Genomic DNA, 19,880 nt, shown 5'->3' with positions numbered 1-19,880 from the left:
AGTGTGGTGTGTTCTCCGTGTCTGCGTGGGTTTCCTCCGGGTGACCGTCTGTGAGGAGTGTGGTGTGTTCTCCCTGTATCTGCATGGGTTTCCTCCGGGTGACTGTCTGTGAGGAGTGTGGTGTGTTCTCCCTGTGTCTGCGTGGGTTTCCTCCGGGTGACTGTCTGTGAGGAGTTTGGTGTGTTCTCCCTGTGTCTGTGTGGGTTTCCTCCGGGTGACTGTCTGTGAGGAGTTGGTTTGTTCTCCCTGTATCAGCGTAGGTTTCCTCCCACAGTCCAAAAACACACGTTGGTAGGTGGATTGGTGACTCAAAAGTGTCCGTAAGTGTGAGTGTGTGAGTGAGTGTGTGTCACCCTGTGAAGGATTGGCACCCCTCCAGGCTGTGTTCCCGCCTTGCGCCATGATTCCAGGTAGGCTCCAGACTCACCGCGACCCTGAAGTGGATAAGCGGTTAGACAATGAATGAATGAATGTTAAAGACCTGACCTGACTTGAATTTGAGGTCCTGATGACGTGTGTGTATGGTCAGTTTTCGAAGAGCATTTTCAGTGCTGTTGTTCCACACAATTATCTCACCATCTCTGCTACCTGCACAAAACACATAAAACATTAACTAAACTATAATCAAATTATTACAGACAAATGTAAAAAAAATGAGTCCCTCTTATTTGATGATTTTGACCAATATTTTGACTATAATGTAGACCAATGTATCTATTTCCAATTAACCTCTAGAAAATGTCTAGTGCAATGAAGTTACCAACAACCAACAACTGAAAATGACTACTACAAACCTCTCCAAAAAATTTTGATCTTGTAATATGCAATAAAACATATATAAATTCACCAGTTTGATGCCTGCAACTTCAAAAATCTTGGGATGTAATATAAAAGTGAGAGGTGTACAGAAAATGTATGTCATAGTGTTATAAAGCATTACATTCATAGCGAGAATATAAAGATATAAAAGGAGCTTAAACTAAGGCCCTGACATTGCAAACAAGAGCGTGTTCTGCTCATCACTTCATGTCAAACTTCAGGCGGGAATTTTCAAATAGTTCAAACTTAATATGTGTCAATGCAAGATTCAAAAGAATTTAGATCCTCTTTTCATCTACTGTACCTATTATTGTGGAGTGATTCAGGAAATCTGAAAGAATACCAGTCGGTATAGGGCAAGGCTGGACACCAATGTTGCATGAGTGTGACCTTCAAGTCCTCACATGGCACTGCACATTGCCATGTTACAGTAATAAATATAGCAGCATGAGCTTGGCAGTACTTCAAACAACTGTTGGCACTTAACAGAGCCCACCAATGCATGAAGAAATGAGAAAAAACGAAAGCCATAGATCAATTCTATATGGAACCGCTAACAACGTCTCTGGCCCAAGCTCCACAGGAGTCCATGTTTCAGCTTGTTTTCTTAAAAAAAATCAACAATGCTTTTCCCTAATGGTTAAAGGGACCATACAGACTTTTATCAGTAATTGGTTAGCAATAAGTAGGTTTTTTACCCTTCTGCTGTAAAGTTGTTATTTTGGGAGATACATGGTTTAAACTGGACAGCGACGATGTACAGTTTGTGTGCTTGACTGACCTGCCTGCAGCCCAGATCTGTATATAGTGCATAATGAAGAGGAGATTCAGAAAATGGCAATCACACACTATTCAGCAGCTGAAGTCTTATATAAATCAAGAATGGGATAAAAAATCCATGTCAAAATTGAATAATTGGTATATTAAATTTTAATATTAGGTGGTTTTTCACTTTTTAAATACATGAAGAAAGAATAATCTCTTTAATTTCTAAACTTTAACAAAGCTTTATAACCTTGCAGTATTGGTGACTTCACTGCGTCAAAGCAGGGAGCTGGAGATGGAGAGGATTTTACAAAGAGGGAAGTTAAAGAGCTGTGGGCCCAGGGTCCAGGGAAACAAGAGGCTGGACCTCCATTATTCATCTGCCCAGTGGCGCTACTTATCCACCAGCACTAACAGTGTCCATTCTGCAGTCCACCCTAATCACAGCTTTAACAGAGGACCATCTCTCGCTCCAATCCAGAGCTTTACACAAACCGTGACAGGACTTCAGACCAGACAACAAAACATAGCTAGAATACAGTGCAGGTTAAAGAGACAGTATGGCATAAAAGATCATTTACACCACCTTCCCTTAACACAAACAAGGCTGTCACATTAAGACAGTACGATATAAAATACAATTTACACCACATTCCCTTAACACAAAGCTAATTAAGCTAACAGGAATACAGTACCAGTTAAAGAGACAGTACGGTATAAAATACAATTTACACCACCTTCCTTTAACACAAACAAGGCTAATGTAACTAACAGGAATACAGTACTAGTTAAAGAGACAGTACGGTATAAAATACGATTTACACCACCTTCCTTTAACACAAACAAAGCTAATGTAGCGATAGCTAACAGGAATACAGTACCAGTTAAAGAGACAGTACGGTATAAAATTCAATTTACACCACCTTCCTTTAACACAAACAAGGCTAATGTAACTAACAGGAATACGGTACTAGTTAAAGAGACAGTACGGTATAAAATACAATTTACACCACCTTTCTTTAACACAAACAAAGCTAATGTAGCTAACAGGAATGTGGTACTAGTTAAAGAGACAGTACGGTATAAAATACAATTTACACCACCTTCCTTTAACACAAACAAAGCTAATGTAGCTAACAGGAATACAGTACGAGTTAAAGAGACAGTACGGTATAAAATACGATTTACACCACCTTCCTTTAACACAAACAAGGCTAATGTAACTAACAGGAATACAGTACTAGTTAAAGAGACAGTACGGTATAAAATACGATTTACACCACCTTTCTTTAACACAAACAAAGCTAATGTAGCTAACAGGAATGTGGTACTAGTTAAAGAGACAGTATGGTATAAAATACAATTTACACCACCTTCCTTTAACACAAACAAAGCTAATGTAGCGATAGCTAACAGGAATACAGTACCAGTTAAAGAGACAGTACGGTATAAAATTCAATTTACACCACCTTCCTTTAACACAAACAAGGCTAATGTAGCTAACAGGAATACGGTACTAGTTAAAGAGACAGTACGGTATAAAATACAATTTACACCACCTTTCTTTAACACAAACAAAGCTAATGTAGCTAACAGGAATGTGGTACTAGTTAAAGAGACAGTACGGTATAAAATACAATTTACACCACCTTCCTTTAACACAAACAAAGCTAATGTAGCTAACAGGAATACAGTACCAGTTAAAGAGACAGTACGGTATAAAATACAATTTACACCACCTTCCTTTAACACAAACAAGGCTAATGTAACTAACAGGAATACAGTACGAGTTAAAGAGACAGTTCGATATAAAATACAATTTACACCACCTTCCTTTAACACAAACGAGGCTTATGTAGCTAACAGGGATACAGTACGAGTTAAAGAGACAGTACGATATAAAATACAATTTACACCACCTTCCTTTAACACAAACGAGGCTTATGTAGCTAACAGGGATACAGTACGAGTTAAAGAGACAGTACGATATAAAATACAATTTACACCACCTTCCATTAACACAAACGAGGCTTATGTAGCTAACAGGGATACAGTACGGTATAAAATACAATTTACACCACCTTCCTTTAACACAAACAAAGCTAATTAAGCTAACAGCAATACAGTGTCAGTTAAAGAGACAGTACTTTATAAAATACAATTTACATCACCTTCTCTTAGTATGAAAAAGGCTAATATAGAGATACAGTAAAGAGACATGTTATAAAATATCATTTACATCACCCCTTAACACAACCAAAGCTAATACAGCTAACAGGAACACAGTATAAATTAAGAAAATAAATAGCTAAAAGTCAAATTTATGATATTCACTGTATTATTTATAAATTACTACTAAAATGTATGCTGCAAAAACTAAAATAATTTGATAATTTGAATAATAAGCTAAATTTGATAAGCCAAAGAATGGAATAATTCAAAAGTCTGGAATAGAGGTGGGTTCTCTCTCTCTCTCTCTGTGTGTGTGTGTGTTAGGGAAAGTTGAAGCTGAGTTCAGATAAGGAGTGGAGAGCCTCGAAGGAAGTGAAAACACACTCCAGTGAGTGAGAATAAAGATGTGTGTGTGTTCGTTTCAGACATAGACTGATAAAACATGCATACACTTGGATAAAAGAAGCTCAGTAACTAACAAAGTTTTAATTATTCCCAGATGATCCAGGCACCAAAGAGGATTGCCTTTATGTTTCCATTCTCCTGCTCTTGTTCCTACATTCTTATATAATTTACCTTTTTTTTTTTCCTTCTGTTCCGTTTTCACCCGCTCCGGGTGATTGTCTGTGAGGAGTTTGTTGTGTTCTCCCCGTGTCAACGCGGGTTTCCTCCGGGTGCTCCGGTTCCCTTCCACGGTCCAAAAACACAGTTTGGTAGGTGGATTGGTGACTCAAAAAAAAGTGTCCATAGGTGTGAATGTATGTGTGTGGCCCTGCAAAGGACTGGCGCCCTCTCCAGGCTGTGTTCCTGCCTGTCCAGTGATTCCAGGTAGGCTTTGAACCCACCGCGACCCTGAACTGAATAAGTGGTTACAGAAAGTCATAGTCATACTCCAATTGTCCCCTTTAAGTAAGAAAAAATGGCCACTTTATTTGAAAAACCCATAACCCTATTTCCACAAAAGTTAGAATGCCGAGCGAAATGTAAATAAATCAGAACGCAAAGATATGCATATGCTTTAAACCCTATATTTAATTGAAAGTAGTTCAAAAACAATATTTAATATTTAGAAAAAACATTCCAAAACATTTTGGAAGCTGCAACAAAAGACTGATAAAATTTAATTAGGTTAATTGGCAACAGGTCAGTGACATGATTGGGTTTAAAATGAGTGACTCATAGAGGCTAAGACTTTCAGAAGTAAAGACAGAAGTGTTCAACATTCTGTGAAAGACTGCAGGAAAATAGTGAAACAATTCAAGAATAATGTTTCTCAACTTAAAATAGCAGTAAGTGACAAAGCCCAAAACCAGTATTGGCTGGCTGTAATCTGCAGACCCTCGGGTGGACAGGGGAGAACAGTGCTGTGTTGTTTGAGCCTTGTGGCATGTCGTAGATATTTCATCAAGACCCTCAAAACTATACTCACTTGTCGAAATGGGGAATCTAAAAGTAACTAAATGAAGAAGTGAAAAGCTGCTCTCCCACCTTACAGGTAATAGGACAAGAAGTAATAGTATCCAATACATTTGTGTTTGTGTTTAATTTGATCCTTGCGTTTATTATATTATATTATATAGAAAAATGAAGAGAGCAGGAGAGTGATTGAGAGAGAGAGAGAGAGAGAGAGAGAGAGAGAGAAATGGAGGAGTGTACCTGTAACTAGGGTCTGGTCTGGTATGAAAGCTGCACAAAGAATATCATCTCGGTGTTGAACTCCACCCTTCCACTCAGACGGCGCCACAACATACTGAGAGAACGAGTTCAGTCGGAACACTGTGATCATCCTGAACACATACAAAATTCACACAGAAAAACAAGGGGAAAATCAAACTTTGAAATTCGAAAAGCAGAAAATCTAGAAATTTTTTTTAGAAAAAATCTGAAATATTTTAATCACTTTAAAAAGCTCTGTGAGAGAATTCAAATCACTTTAAATCAGGGGTTCTCACAGCAGTCCTTAGAGCTGGTTCATAAGTTATTAATCTAACCCAAATTGCAACAAATCCAGCCTTTCACAAACATGTCCATCTCCACTGGCACTCCATTACAGAGAGGCACTTGCACATGAAGTCACACTCTCAGACGTGCAGGACTCTTCTAATGCAGAGAGAGCGCCTAACAACAGGAGTAAAGTCTAGGACTAAACCTATTCCACACTCCAGCAGAAGAAGGAAGCTGCTGTCACCTTAGGGATGGCACAGTGGCGCCAGCAGGTAGGTGTCGCAGGCACACAGCTCCAGGGACCTGGAGGTTGTGGGTTCAATTCCCGCTCTGGGTGACTGTCTGTGAGGAGTGTGGTGTGTTCTCCCAGTGTCCGCGTGGTTTTCCTCCACGTGCACGGTCCAAAAACACACGTTGTTAGGTGGATTGGCAACTTAAAAGTGTCAGTAGGCGTGAGTGTGTGGGTGTGTCGCCCTGTGAAGGACTGGCGCCCCCTCCAGGTTGTGTCCCACCCGGACCCACCACGACCCTGAACTGGATAAGGGTTACAGATAATGAATGAATGAATGAATGAATGATCTCCTTAGTATCTCTGCAGTTTCTCCTAAAAATCTAGTAGTGTCTTTTTAAATATCTCAGTCATACTGTCTTAATATCATTGCAGTTTCTCCTGCACAGCACTGAGATCAGATGGAGAGATGCTGAAGATTTTGCTGAATTTTTTCTGCTTTTCGAATATTTTTCCTAAGACAAAGAGCCCAGGAATCTCACATGTGGAAGCTGGATCTCACACTGGGATCAGATTTCACAAGCTATTTTTCTGATAATGTATTCTCGGTAAAACTTTAAGAGAATCACCATTAATTTCTCCTGCACTAATGATGTATAACATTTAAACAGTATATTTTTCCTCTAGGGTGTTGTCATCATCGGAAGTATGTGCGTTTTGTCCTCACCACACACAGTCTGTGGATTTGTAAAGACATTGTGAAAAGAGTCATATGCACATCTCTGAAACATCATGACTTAACAATCAAGGAGGAACTACCTTTAATTTGTCCTGTTTCCCCATCCCAATGATAGCCATGTTTGCATGAAGTATTGTGGTGTGTGGTCTGTATAAACGTTCTCTCAGTGTTGGAAGGACTTATTGTCTGCTCAACACTAATGCCTTCGGGACAGCCCTTAATATGGTGAGCCCTCCACATGAAAACATGCACAGAAGTGGAGTGGATGGGCCAGGAAGGAGAGGCCAGAACAATACTTGAAAAAGACACCAATGTCTGGGGGGATTGAGGACCAACTGGTTTATAGGTTTTGTCCCAGTGAAGTCAAAATTCATTTATTCATTCATTCATCTGTAAGCGCTTATCCAGTTCAGGGTAGCGTTGTGTCCAGAGCCTACCTGGAATGATTGGGCGCAAGGTGGGAAAACACCATGTAGGGGGCACCAATCCTTCACAGGGCAACACACACTCTCACACCTACGGAAACTTCTGAGTCTTCAATCCACCTACCAACGTGAGTTTTTGGACTGTGGGAGGAAACCGGAGCACCCGGAGGAAACCCACGCGGACACAGGGAGAACACACTGCACTCCTCACAGACAGTCACCTGGAGGAAACCCACGCGGACACAGGGAGAACACACCACACTCCTCACAGACAGTCACCCGGAGGAAACCCACGCAGACACAGGGAGAACACACCACACTCCTCACAGACAGTCACCCGGAGGAAACCCACACAGACACAGAGAGAACACACCACACTCCTCACAGACAGTCACCTGGAGGAAACCCACACAGACACAGGGAGAACACACCACACTCCTCACAGACAGTCACCCGGAGGAAACCCACACAGACGCAGGGAGAACACACCACACTCCTCACAGTCAGTCACCCGGAGGAAACCCACGCAGACACAGGGAGAACACACCACACTCCTCACAGACAGTCACCCGGAGGAAACCCATGCAGACACAGGAAGAACACACTGCACTCCTCACAGACAGTCACCCGGAGGAAACCCACGCTGACACAGGGAGAACACACCACACTGCTCACAGACAGTCACCCGGAGGAAACCCACGCAGACACAGGGAGAACATACCACACTCCTCACAGACAGTCATCCGGAGTGGGAATCAAACCCACAACCTCCAAGTCCCTTGAGCTGTGTGACTGTGACACTACCTGCTGCGCATACATATATGATTCATTCTTTTAAAGAGCTTAGTGACGTAGTAGCGGATTTATCTAGTGATGTAAACACAGTGTACGTACTGCTGAGTTCATCAGGTTGATTGATCTTACCATTTTAATCCATGGAACCTAATATAAATATAATTCCATTGTGGTGGCCTTACATTGATTTTTGACATGATTATATCCATTTTTAAAAGCTTCAATATTAAGAAGAGGGAGAAATTGCAGCAAATTGTGCAAATAATTAATTATATTTCTTGATCACTCATCAGCCCTAGTTTTATTACAAACCCACAAAGAAATCATGACTATTTGCTAGATGAGACTGCAGAAACGTATGTGACTCTAGGAACCTAAAAGTGTCAGAGTCCAAGTCTCAAAAAAGGCTGTGTTAGTTTGTGTCTGCCAGGCAGAATAAAGCTAGGACACGGACACACACACACAAACATATCCACTCTCAGCAGCAGCAGTGCTCCTGGCACATCAGCACTGATGCTAACCAGCGATGAAGGGTTGCTAACATCAGCGTGAGATGAAGAGAGAGAAAGACACACACACAGAGAGAGGAGGACACACTTGGAAGGATGAGAGGGAGAAACAGTGTAAGAGATGAGAGATGAAGTGTGTTAATCTAACGCAACATAAACTAGATCTGAGCTCCGATGTTCGTAATGACAGCCATGACAAACACACAGCACACAGTCATCTTTCAAATGGTGACTTTCTCTCATTATCTTCCTCTCTTTCTCTAGCTCGCTTTCTTTTTTTCAGCTTGGTGCTTATATTTCAAAACCTTGTTATAGTTAAGGGGCTTTCAGCACACATTCTGGTTCCCTCTGTCACATGCCACCGTCTTCTGGTCTCTTCTCACTGGACAATGGCCATTAAAAGATCGGGGACACCATGCCTTTGAGGAAGATTTTAATATAAATTAAAATACTCCTAGTAGGGTATAACGCGTTACACAGACAGCCTAGAATGCCTGGTTCAACAGAGAGTAGGGTTTCACTGTTTAGTCACACAGTAGAACAACTAATGAACATGTAATTAGGTTTCCTATGCTGCACAGGGAGAAGGGTATCACTTGTTGAAGGCAGAATAAGGTGCCTACAGAAGGTAAACGTGTTGTCTGATCAGCTGTTTGACCTACGTATGACACTGTGTACAACGGACTTTACACAAGGATTCCTTTACCTCTCCCAGCCGACCACTAATACTGTCCCCTTTAGCAGCAGAATCTGAGAGATTTTCACGTTCTGGCCTCTCCCTGCATTTAGGATATGATGACAATGTCCATTGAAGTCCCATACCTGCTACACACAAACACACACACACAAATAGAAAGATAGCAGCGCATTAGTATAACATAAACATAGCCAGAGGCAGTAGATAGAAGCACAAATTCAGGATGATGGGTTTAAACAACAGGGAAACAGCCAGAGATTTAAACAAACGACCTCATACACCTTCGACACCCTGTACACAGAGGAAACAATGTGTGGTGTGGGTTTTTACAATGTGAAACTAATCAGTCGGCAAAATAAAATAAAAGCCAACCTCATCATTGCATTTTTTCAAAGTGCTACTAAGACCGTGTCAGTAGAGTTCCTCATGCTTGAAGGAGAACACTAACCGTCCTGTTCTGTTATGTTAGCCAACGTATTGTCTCTGTACGATCAAAAATATGTATCTCCATTTTTACGAAGTTTTAGTTTACTACATCATTTGAACACAGCAGCTGTCCTTCACACTGTGTGAGTATGTCATGATGAACGGACCAATAGAAATGCTCCAAAATGACTTGAAATACATTTTTATATAGACTTCCATTGAAAGTTAGGAAGGTTATTTCCTTCTCCTGTAAAACTTCCATCTTGGGAGATACATGTTTCTCATTGGACAGTGCTGATGTGCCTATGGTAATGTTCCCACTAGTACCAGTGCTGATGCTACTACATCTACAGTATTTTTATGAATAGCCGGTGTGTAACACTATATAAGGCTGAATTTTAATGTTACCATGCATTCATAAGGCATTAGAAATACTGCTATACAGCTTTAAATGAATAATCCTTTTCTAATAAGGATTAAGAGAAAGATCTGTTGTGATTTACTTTCTCACTGATAGATAAACCTGCACATCCTATATAGTACTACTACTGCTACTAATAATAATAAAGTTTTAGTGTAGGTTTTTGACAGGACGTTAATATACTTAAAAAAAAAAAGGGAAAAATAGATTCCAGTTGAACCCCTTTTCAAAAAAAAACGCCTATAAGGAAGGAAGTCTCTGAGTTTTAAATATCTGTGAAAGCTCAGCAAGAGAGAAGTAAATGATGAATGATTATTCAGCCTGCAGCTCTACAGCGTAAAAATCAATGAGTGTCGTTGTCTGGTAGTGAACTCTGACCTTGACCACTCCGTCCATGCCGGCGGTGAAAAGTCGTGTCTGCGTGACGTCCAGAGCCATCGCCGAGATCTCAGCATTACCATGACAACGAGAAAACTGCCTGAACTTCTGACCTGTGTCCATGAGCCAGCAAGTCACAGCCGAGCTGGCGTCACTGCTAATGACCTTGGATTACCGCACAAATGGAAGGAACGTTATTATTTACACTATGAACAGGTATGGGCTTCTGGGCAGTGTAGGGCAGCTTTCATAAGGCTACATAACAACTACAGTACATTAGATATAGACTTAACTCTATAATAGTAATTATAATAATGGGAACAAATCAGAAACTAATAATACCAGTGATTTATGCCTTTTACTCACTCTATTATATAAACAAATCCTGCACCTACTTCATCATTCGTTAAAAGACTAGCCCCAAACAAGAAAAATATATCATAAACACAGTACGTGCAGCTTTATCCCTCATAAACTCTGTAATAAATCACTGCTTAAATATATTATTTTTTAAAAATAATCACATAATTCTACCAATCTTACCAATCTAAGATACACATTTGCCAGTTGTTTTGGTTTAAACACTGTACATTTTGGTCAGTAGGGGGAGCAGCCAATGCTTGACCTCAAAGTCTGCCTTCCAACAAGCCTCGAAATTCCATGTCTTCATTGTTTTACTCTAAGTGTGCTTTGTGTAAATGATAAGCAAATGATTCCTGGCAGGTTGGTGCTTGATAGCACACACTGAAGCTGATTCTTCAACAGCACTCAAAGCTCTGCATTTTTCCACCTCATACAACAATCCTACATCATTCAAAGTGGTCAAATCTGCACTTGATCTATGCAGCTGTGATGAATAAAGGCCATTGGGCAGGAGCTTTTAAATGTCACACTTCAGTCTCGCCTAGCCCTTCACTATGTGTTATGTTACAGCATTATGTCACTGTAATACACTGATATTTGTTACAGCCGGCTGTGTTTCACCAAAAAAAGTGTCATGACAGTGTGAGTTGTCATGACAACCTTACGCAAGAGCCCTGCAGCCTTATGAACACTGTCCAAAGACTCAACCAAAGTCTCATTGATTCAGAGAGAGAGAGAGAGAGAGAGAGAGAGAGACTCAGCAAAAGTGTTTAAACATTCCCTGCACACCTCCCTCTGCTCTAGCCCTTCCCCATTTTTCACTGTGACAGATTAAAGAGTGGGAATCTGCTCCTTTAAAATCTCACAGTAAACAACAAAGCAACAGATGCAGGAGCAGTTTGGAGCGCCTCTGATGGAGGATATCTTCCAAAAGCAACAGCGTGAGGGTCTCTCCATCTCTCCTTCTTTCCGTCTCTGCGGATGTTGAACTGAGAGACGGAAAGAGGGAAGAAGAGAGGCCCAGAATGGTTTTACTGTGGCACTACACTGCCCCCACCTGTCTGAAGAGGGAGTTGTAGAGGACGCAGGTAACAGCGCTTTCACGATTCATCACTCTCCTCCCTGACTCCAGCTCCAGCTCCGTCTTCAGCTCCAGGACGAGCAAAGAGCTGTCAAAGGTGAGAAAGAGGCGAGATCTCTCCTCATGGAAGAAGAGGAGGGTCTTACAACCCTGGATTTTGGGAAAGATTCCTGAAATGCGCTGGATACACCGCTCACTGGCCACATCCCACACTTTTAACACCTGAAGAATAAAGCGTTCAAGCAGGGAACATACACAAACTGTGAGACATTTACTCTGAAATAGAAGGAGTTTATGTGTATTGTCCTTGTTACAGGAGCAATGAGTCATTTCTTCATAATATGAAAAAAAAACATCACGTAGAGACCTGTGTCTCAGAGATCTTGTCCTAGACATGCCCATGTGATTCCCCATGTGGGGAACAGTGGAGAATAAATAAGACTTATTAATGAACTACAAAGCAATTCATTTCTTCATTTCATGTCAGGACTGTAGTCCACCTGTTTCGCTGCATAATTTATAAACCCCAAGTCAGGATTCCAGAGGACAACCACAGCAGGAATGATTTGGGTGGTGGATTATTCTCAGCACTGTAGTGACACTATGTGTTGGGCTGGTATGAGTAGATCAGACACAGCAGCATTGCTTTGAGTTTTTAAATCCCTCAGTGTCACTGCCGTACGGTGAATAGTCCACCAACCAAAAACACCTAACCAACCGCATCCATTGTCCACTGACGGAGGACGATCAACACAAACTGTGCAGCAGCAGATGAGCTACTGTCTCTGAATTTACATCTACAAGATGGACCAAGGAGGTAGGTGTGTTTAAGTGTGTACAGTCTGTTGACACAGTGTTTCAAAACTTGAGCAGCACTGCTGTGTCTGATCCACTCGTAGCAGTGCAACACACCCAAAAACCACCACCACCACCACAGTGCAATGGCACTGCAGCGCTGAGAATGATCCACCACCCAAATAATTCAAAGTGCTCCTCTCTGGTCAGTGGAGATAAGGAAATGGGTGTAGACAGAAGGTAGATGTTCCTAATCCAGTGATCGTTCATTATGTATGTATTTAGTTATTTATTTCTCCTCCTCACCTTGTCTTTTGAAAAGCTGATCAGCTGTTTTTTTTCCACCATGAACTGCACTGCCACCACACTGGTCATATGACCTCGAAGGATGCCCACAGGTTTGGACACAATGCGCGGATCCCAGAGACACACCTGGTTATTCACGCCTGCTGTGGCTACAGGTTCCAGAGAAGAAAACACAGTAAATCTGTAATGCTACCACATATCTCATAACAATCTGATTCCTCACTGTCCATGTCACAAAGAAAACCCTTATCTTGCTGGTGTTCAGTAAGAAAGTGTTGGAGAAACCCATTTACCCCCTTAGCCTCCATTTTGTCTCGGGGTAGTTGTGTCCCAATTCTTCTTGGAAAAGAGGGGTAGGGTCGAGGGGGAGGTCTATAAACCCTTTGAAACTGAGATTCTTCAAGGAAACATTTCAAACAATGGGCTATCAATACCTTGTAAATTGATAGCACAGGCAAGATGGTGACACAACCAACCAAACACAAATGTCAGTATTTTCTGCTTTAAAAACTACAAATTTGTATTACCTTATTTTAAAGTAGTTTCAATGTATTATGTCCCTTTACTTCATAAAAAGCATAAAACATAAATAAGCTTAAATAAACTTAAATGTCTCTGAATTTCCAGTTCCACATTAAATGCTGAAGCAATTACATTCTAGCGCCTGTGGCTACTACAAAACTGTGGACCTGAAAGTTTCAAACAAAAAGATGCCCAATAAGCCTCTGAACTCAGAGATTTAAGAGTGGGCTATAATATATGATTGTGCAACACTTTCTAAGACATAATGACTTAAACCTAACTATGTTTAAGTCCAGAAGCTCTGATATCACTGCAGACAGGCAGCAGAGCCCCGAGAGCTGCTCGTTTTTTGTGTTCTGGTCACGTATCTGACTCTGGAAGAGTCATCCTGTTTCGTAGGGGAAGATTTTAACCACTGCACCTCAGTTCCAAGGGGCAAGATAACACTCAAAAATGAGTGCATGGGGGAAAATTAAGATTATTGCTGATGTAATTTTAGATTATTTTGGGTTTTGAAAGTGGTCTGTGGCTGCATTTCCTGGCCATTATGTCATAGCAGACTGTTTCAATATGAAGGACCCTTTGTGTGCAGCCTACGTTCAGAGCGATTTAGAGGACGCAACTGACATATCCTTCATGGACCTCAGTTACCCACATGAAGGAGAAGAGAAACAAGACATGGCGAGCAGAGCTTACTTTAAAATTTAAGTGTCTCACGAACTGGAATTTATCCTCCTTACGTTGTAACGTGTAAAATAATTGATTCATTAAATGTTTTTCTCTACCATATTTAATCAATAGTATTTCAAGCTACATAAGTTTATTAGCATTTTACAGTACCCTAGCTAGCATATATTTTATTTATACTTTATATAAGCATATTATTGTTAATCCCAGTTGAAATTTAAAAGTTTAAAGTTGAAGTTTGAGTGTTTAAGATTGTGTCAGTTTTAATAACATTATAAAAATAGTATTACTTTACAAGATGATAATATTAACAAGCAAATACAATCTATTTGAACTTGCAGTCAATTTTTTGCTTCGAAGCAGATAAGACTTTACCGGTAATGTTACAACACAGCCTCCTTAGACTGTCTCATTTGTGTGACCTATGTTATTAACCCTAACCCGAGGACACGCCCTACCTCGGCTGCAGCCTAGGCTTTGGAAAGCTTCTAGTGGGTGGAAGTCCAAGTTTGTGATTCAATTAAAGTGTGCAGTGTGTGAAAATACAAGGAACTGGGGTTCCAGTAAAAACTAAGCTGTTGAATCTGACTAATACCGATGAGGTTGAGTCCTGGATGGTAGTCCAGGTCAGAGATTCCTTCCTTTGAGTTAAAAACAGAGATTGTAAGTGGTCTGGACTTGGACTCCTTCCTGGCTAGGACCAAGCTGTTCTTATCTGAACTGCTACAGGACACAAATGCCTCCAGAGAACTCAGGAACCGCACTGTGGAGATCAAAAACACCATTAAGGTTTAATGTCCATTAAGAAAGAAAACTCAAAGCACAGACATCTTTAATATCTCTGTGTTTTCTCATAATATCACTGTAATTTCTCTTTGATGAAACGAAATACATGGATGGGCGGGGGAAATCAGGTCACATTTAATTAGTGACCCTAGTGTGGAATGTTTTTATAAAGAGACCTGACCCTAAATCCACTCTGAGGACATCAAACACATGCGTCAGAACAATTTGAGCCATGTGTAGCAATTTTTATTGGCACATTAAGGGAGGAAAGGAGCTACAGGCAACAAAGGCAAAAAATTCTGCCACTCCAAGGATCAAACCAGGTCCTTCACACTCAAGAGGAGACGGACAGCTTTTTTGGGGAAGACACGCGTACCTTTTTACTGAGGCCTGAAGGCCAGCACGCCAGAGAGGTTCGTTCTCTCTCTCTCTCCCTCTCACTCACACACACACACACACACACACAAGGGCTCCATGTCTAATCCTAAACACTAGACGACTCTCCAGGGTGGGAAGAACTTCAAAAGAATCCCGCCTCCAGCCGGCGAGATAAAGCACCCAGCAATTTTCAATTAACAAGTCCTTTTCATGTTTCGTTGTATTTCCTTCTGCTCTCTGGTGTTTGTTATTCTTGTGTACTTCAGCTCCTATTCTCTCCGTCATTCTCAGCTGTCTCTGAGGAGCTCGCTCAGCCCCCCCCCCAACCACACACACACACACACACAGAGAGATGACTGCTGTCAGCTTCAGGTTGTGTGTCTCAGCGAGACATGAAGCTGCCAATAATATTTCCACAACAGATGCATTCAACAGCCTGCCTTACACCCAACGATTCTGAGTAGGCTATGGACCCACTGCAGCCCTGATCAGGATGAAGTGCTTACAGAAGATAATGAATGAATAAACGAATGGATTGATGGATGCATGCTTGGTGTGATCCTCCACAATCTGAAATCATACTCATTCAAACCTGAAAACATGGGAAAATGATTTGAAACCTATCATTAAAGGAAAACTAGGCAGTATGTTTAACCCTAAAACTACAGCTTGTAAACCCAGGTGAGTGTTTACATGCACTTAATAATCCATTCTTAATCAGATTTCTGCAGTTTACTGATAATTCAAGTGGTCAAATAAACAGCATACTCAGATTTCTGAGATCAGTGTAAGGTTTAAAAATCAGATTTAAACTCACATCCCAATTTCTATTGGATTTCTCAATCTGCGCATGTGTGCAAACATAACTGGACAGAGCATAGAGCCATCTCTGATACATCCTTTGAAGTTTACACGTCATTCTGCATCTGAAAATTCATCAAGTACCACTCCCCAGTCTTCACCACAAACACACATCCAGCAGCTGGGGTCTCTGGATGCACTGCGTCCAAGAACGGACGCACATTTAAAAAAAGGTTCGTCTCCATCTTGTCGGAAGTGTAGTGAAAGCTCTTAGAAGAACACCACTGCCTAATATTACAAAAACATAAGAAAATAAGATCCATGTTCACACATAAAGTGGGCCCATGTTGAAGATTTCTGTGATCTTGTTGGCTGTTGCAAACCAGAATTCTGATTATAAAAAAGGTTTTCCCATTATCTGATTTCCCGAGTGCATGTGTTGATCAGATTACTCACAAAGTCCGAGTTTTTTGCAGTGATCACACTATAAGTGTGATTCTTCACTGACCTGTAAAAGGAAGAACACAGCTTCTGTTGTTGCCTCGCCAGGCTCATCAATGCAGAAACTGCACTATGTAACTTTTGGAGGAGGGTAGGGAACCAACCCCCCACCCCCCTCTTGATTTCAGGACAGTGCTGTAAAAGTGAATAACACTCTACTTCTCTACGGAGCCCGGAAGCAAATGTACAAAATCTTATCTAGTGTTTTTTTAACAGATGGATAAAGAGTGTTTGATCCCTGGTGGACACTTATGCCCCTTGCACACATGGATGGTAATCCAGAAATGTTCCGGAGGTACGAACACATTCACCCTAGACTTTATCCTGGTAGCGCCCTAGTAAAGATTCAGGGTAAAGTTGTTGGAAATATTCCAGTACTTCTCCAGCACACACTGCACAGGCGCTGCTCTACTATCTAAAGCATGTGTTATATTTCCTGCTGTAAGAGTGTGCCTGATGCAGAAAATCACCCGTGAGGGAGAAAATCTGTGACCTGTGTGTGTGAAAGACCGCTCCGGGACATGGACACAAACTGATACTCCAGAGTTTCTCTAGAAATTCTCTGGAGTTCATGTGTGAAAGAGGCAGTATGGTTCTCCTCCAAGCACAATGAGTTGAGGTGACCTCATGATAATTGTAGTTTGTAAAGGTTTCATGGCTAGCTTCATATTTGGAAGCCCATGCTGCTTCTTTCTCTCAGCTTGGATAATCAGTGGTGGTTCATTGTCATTCTTTTTAAAAGGAATGAAAGAGAATGATTTCCACCAGGACATGGTGCTACAATATATGTCTAAAAGCTGGCAGACCCTCAAAAGTTGGCTGCCATCAAATCCTCACAACAATTTTCCCGAAGACTAGAAGCTATTACTGCAGAAATGACAGAAGAAACTCCCTATTAATACCCGTCGTTGCAGAATAAAACTGGCCACAGATGTTTGGCCACATAGTGTATCTCAGAATGCTAAAGCCCTCCTCTAATCTCTCAGGTGAAACTCATTGGGTGTGACATCAAAAAGAAGAGGGAAAACTGGCGAGGCGTCACTTTGATGGCCTTGAGTAAGCACTTACTAAACTGTGCTGATTTGCATATTAATTGATACGTGTGTAGTGAAGGGTGGAGGAGCTGTCTGAACACAGCAGCGAAAAAAAAAACCCTGAAAAATAAACCCCGAAAATCTAGCCATACTCATCTTCCAGCACACAACACTCTCCAATATCACACTCCTCACTGATGTGATACCACAGGCAGTGTGTGTGCGCTTGTGTGTGTGTGTGTGCCCTAAAAGAGCAAAGGGTTTCCAACAAAGGGCTTCTTTTAAACACAGACAAAAGAACATCGCTCCGAAATCTGTCACATAACTTTTACATAACCACAGGCCTCCAGTCAACAGAGTTTAACCAGAGAATTCTCATACACTCTGCTTTTTTTTCAGGTTTCGGAAACTAAAAATCTGCTATAGAAATTATGGTGCTCTTCCACTGCATGATACCTACTCTACTTGGGTCTCCCCTCTTATTGGTACCTGGTTGGATTTTCAGTGCCACGGCTACACCACACTGCACCCACACCCTTGAAATGTAGCTGGTGACTAATCAGCTACTCACTAAATCTCTAATGGGAAATGCAGGCTATAGAAACCAGCGTTGTTTACATAATGTTCATTCACGTGTTTGTTTGTTTTTGTTTTTTTAAAACACGGCTCTTCGCGCCATTTTCTTGTTGCACTGTCCAGCTCTCACTTGAATCTTCCTTTGACGACCAATCCAAATCCAAAATTTGATCTCTACTGTAGCTTGGAGATTTTACAAGCAGCTAGTTTGTTCTGGATGTCTGCATTTCATTGTGATTGACAAATATATCCGGCCAATCAATTCTCTGCAAGGTTTACAAGTCACATTTAGTCCCTACTCATCTCACTTGGAGCATGAGTGAGCAAGGACTATAAAAGCACCCAGTCAAGGTATAAAGTACAGAATTTGCGTAATGGAAACATAAAAGAGCGAAGTACAGTCGAGCAGAGTAGTGTAGGTACTGTAGTGGAAAAGCACCTTAATAGTATCTGATGTGTTCTTGGTATATATGTGTGTGCACCTAGTGTCTAAAGTGAGAGTCTGTTTGTCTGTGTGTGTGTGTGTATGTGTATTAGACCCACTTGTGTGTACCCACTGTGTGTTGTGTGTTCATATGTATCTATGAGACTCACCTGTCCGTACCAAGTGCCCATTGTGTGATGCGTGTGTGAGAGTGTAGCAGCAGTGATGGCGATTCTGCTGGAGCTCTATCCAGCTGATGTTGATGGTGGAGTCTTGCTCCACTCCTGCTGCTGCACTCGGATGCTCAAACAGAGAGATCAGAGCAGATCTGAAACACACAGCACTCACCTTACACACACACACACACAGACACACACGGCATAACAATAAGAAAACTGGTGTAGTGCGGGCCCAACTGTATATCCAAATGCTTATGGATCCTCATCAGCATTTGATTACATCTAAATTCATACAAATTAGTGAGGTCCAATGCTGACGTTGTAAGATTAGGTTTAAATAACAAGCACCACTCCAATGTGTCCCAAAGGTATTGGATAGTGGTCCATCACTCCAGAGAATGCACTGCTCTACAGCTCAAAACCAGTGGTTTTATTCTCCTCTAGCCCACACTTGGCATTGAGCATAGTGACTTTGGGTTCATGTGCAGCTTCTCCAGAGCATCACATTCAATGCTATTTGTCAATGCTTTTCTATTTAGAGATTATACAAACAGTCTGTATACAAATGTATATCTAAAACAGTTATGGGTGCAGCTTAAAGTAGTTAAATTAGAAAAGGTGTCTACAAACATTTAGATTTTGGTGTGTTTTTTTTAATACGCAAAAGGGATATTTGGGAAGTCTGATTTTGTCTTTACTAGTGTCTTCTCAAGAGCAAACTTCCAAAGTTTAGAGTAAAGATTAAAATGCAATCAAACAGACGTTACAGACGTGTAAATGTGTAAATTCTCAGATGTGCAATTTTCTTTCTAGAAGTATTTATGCTTACCTGTCCCCCCACATCCCCAAAGCTGAGGACAGCTCGCTCTGGACGTTTAGGATCATACCAGTAGTGGAGGCTAATGGGGGGGTGGTGAAGACCATGGAGTTTATACTGAAGACTGTACTCCGGCTTGGACAGCAGGTTGTAGAAACAGACCTCTTTACTGACACAGGAAACAGCAATCTGGACAATACAAATCAATAAAAATATAACAACAATGACCTAAAATTATAATAATAGAAGTCATTCAACAAAAAATATTGATGAGCTGCTTTTTGTGCTGTTGCTGAATGGCTTCTATTAGT

At 41.2% G+C, this 19,880-nt stretch overlaps 1 protein-coding gene across 9 annotated transcripts in view; it reads right to left on the bottom strand.

Annotated features, from left to right (window-relative positions):
* LOC136709167 (cilia- and flagella-associated protein 337-like) overlaps positions 1-19,880 on the bottom strand; it is a 43,202-nt gene that overhangs the window by 16,345 nt on the left and 6,977 nt on the right. For 8 of the 9 annotated variants that reach the window (XM_066684210.1, XM_066684212.1, XM_066684214.1 and 5 more), the window contains 9 exons: positions 19,582-19,758; positions 18,744-18,921; positions 14,669-14,836; positions 12,865-13,013; positions 11,740-11,985; positions 10,320-10,484; positions 9,104-9,219; positions 5,413-5,543; positions 487-588 (listed from right to left, as the gene is read on the bottom strand). In XM_066684210.1, the coding sequence (XP_066540307.1) occupies positions 487-588; positions 5,413-5,543; positions 9,104-9,219; positions 10,320-10,484; positions 11,740-11,985; positions 12,865-13,013; positions 14,669-14,836; positions 18,744-18,921; positions 19,582-19,758 (1,432 nt within the window). The remainder of the gene's footprint in view (positions 1-486; positions 589-5,412; positions 5,544-9,103; positions 9,220-10,319; positions 10,485-11,739; positions 11,986-12,864; positions 13,014-14,668; positions 14,837-18,743; positions 18,922-19,581; positions 19,759-19,880) is intronic. The other variant, XM_066684211.1, reaches the window with a different exon arrangement.

This window comes from Hoplias malabaricus, chromosome 11 (assembly GCF_029633855.1).
Source record: "Hoplias malabaricus isolate fHopMal1 chromosome 11, fHopMal1.hap1, whole genome shotgun sequence".
NCBI classification, from domain to species: Eukaryota; Metazoa; Chordata; class Actinopteri; order Characiformes; family Erythrinidae; genus Hoplias; species Hoplias malabaricus.
Note: the sequence above shows the minus strand (reverse complement) of the source record. Positions and strands in the feature narration are given on the sequence as shown.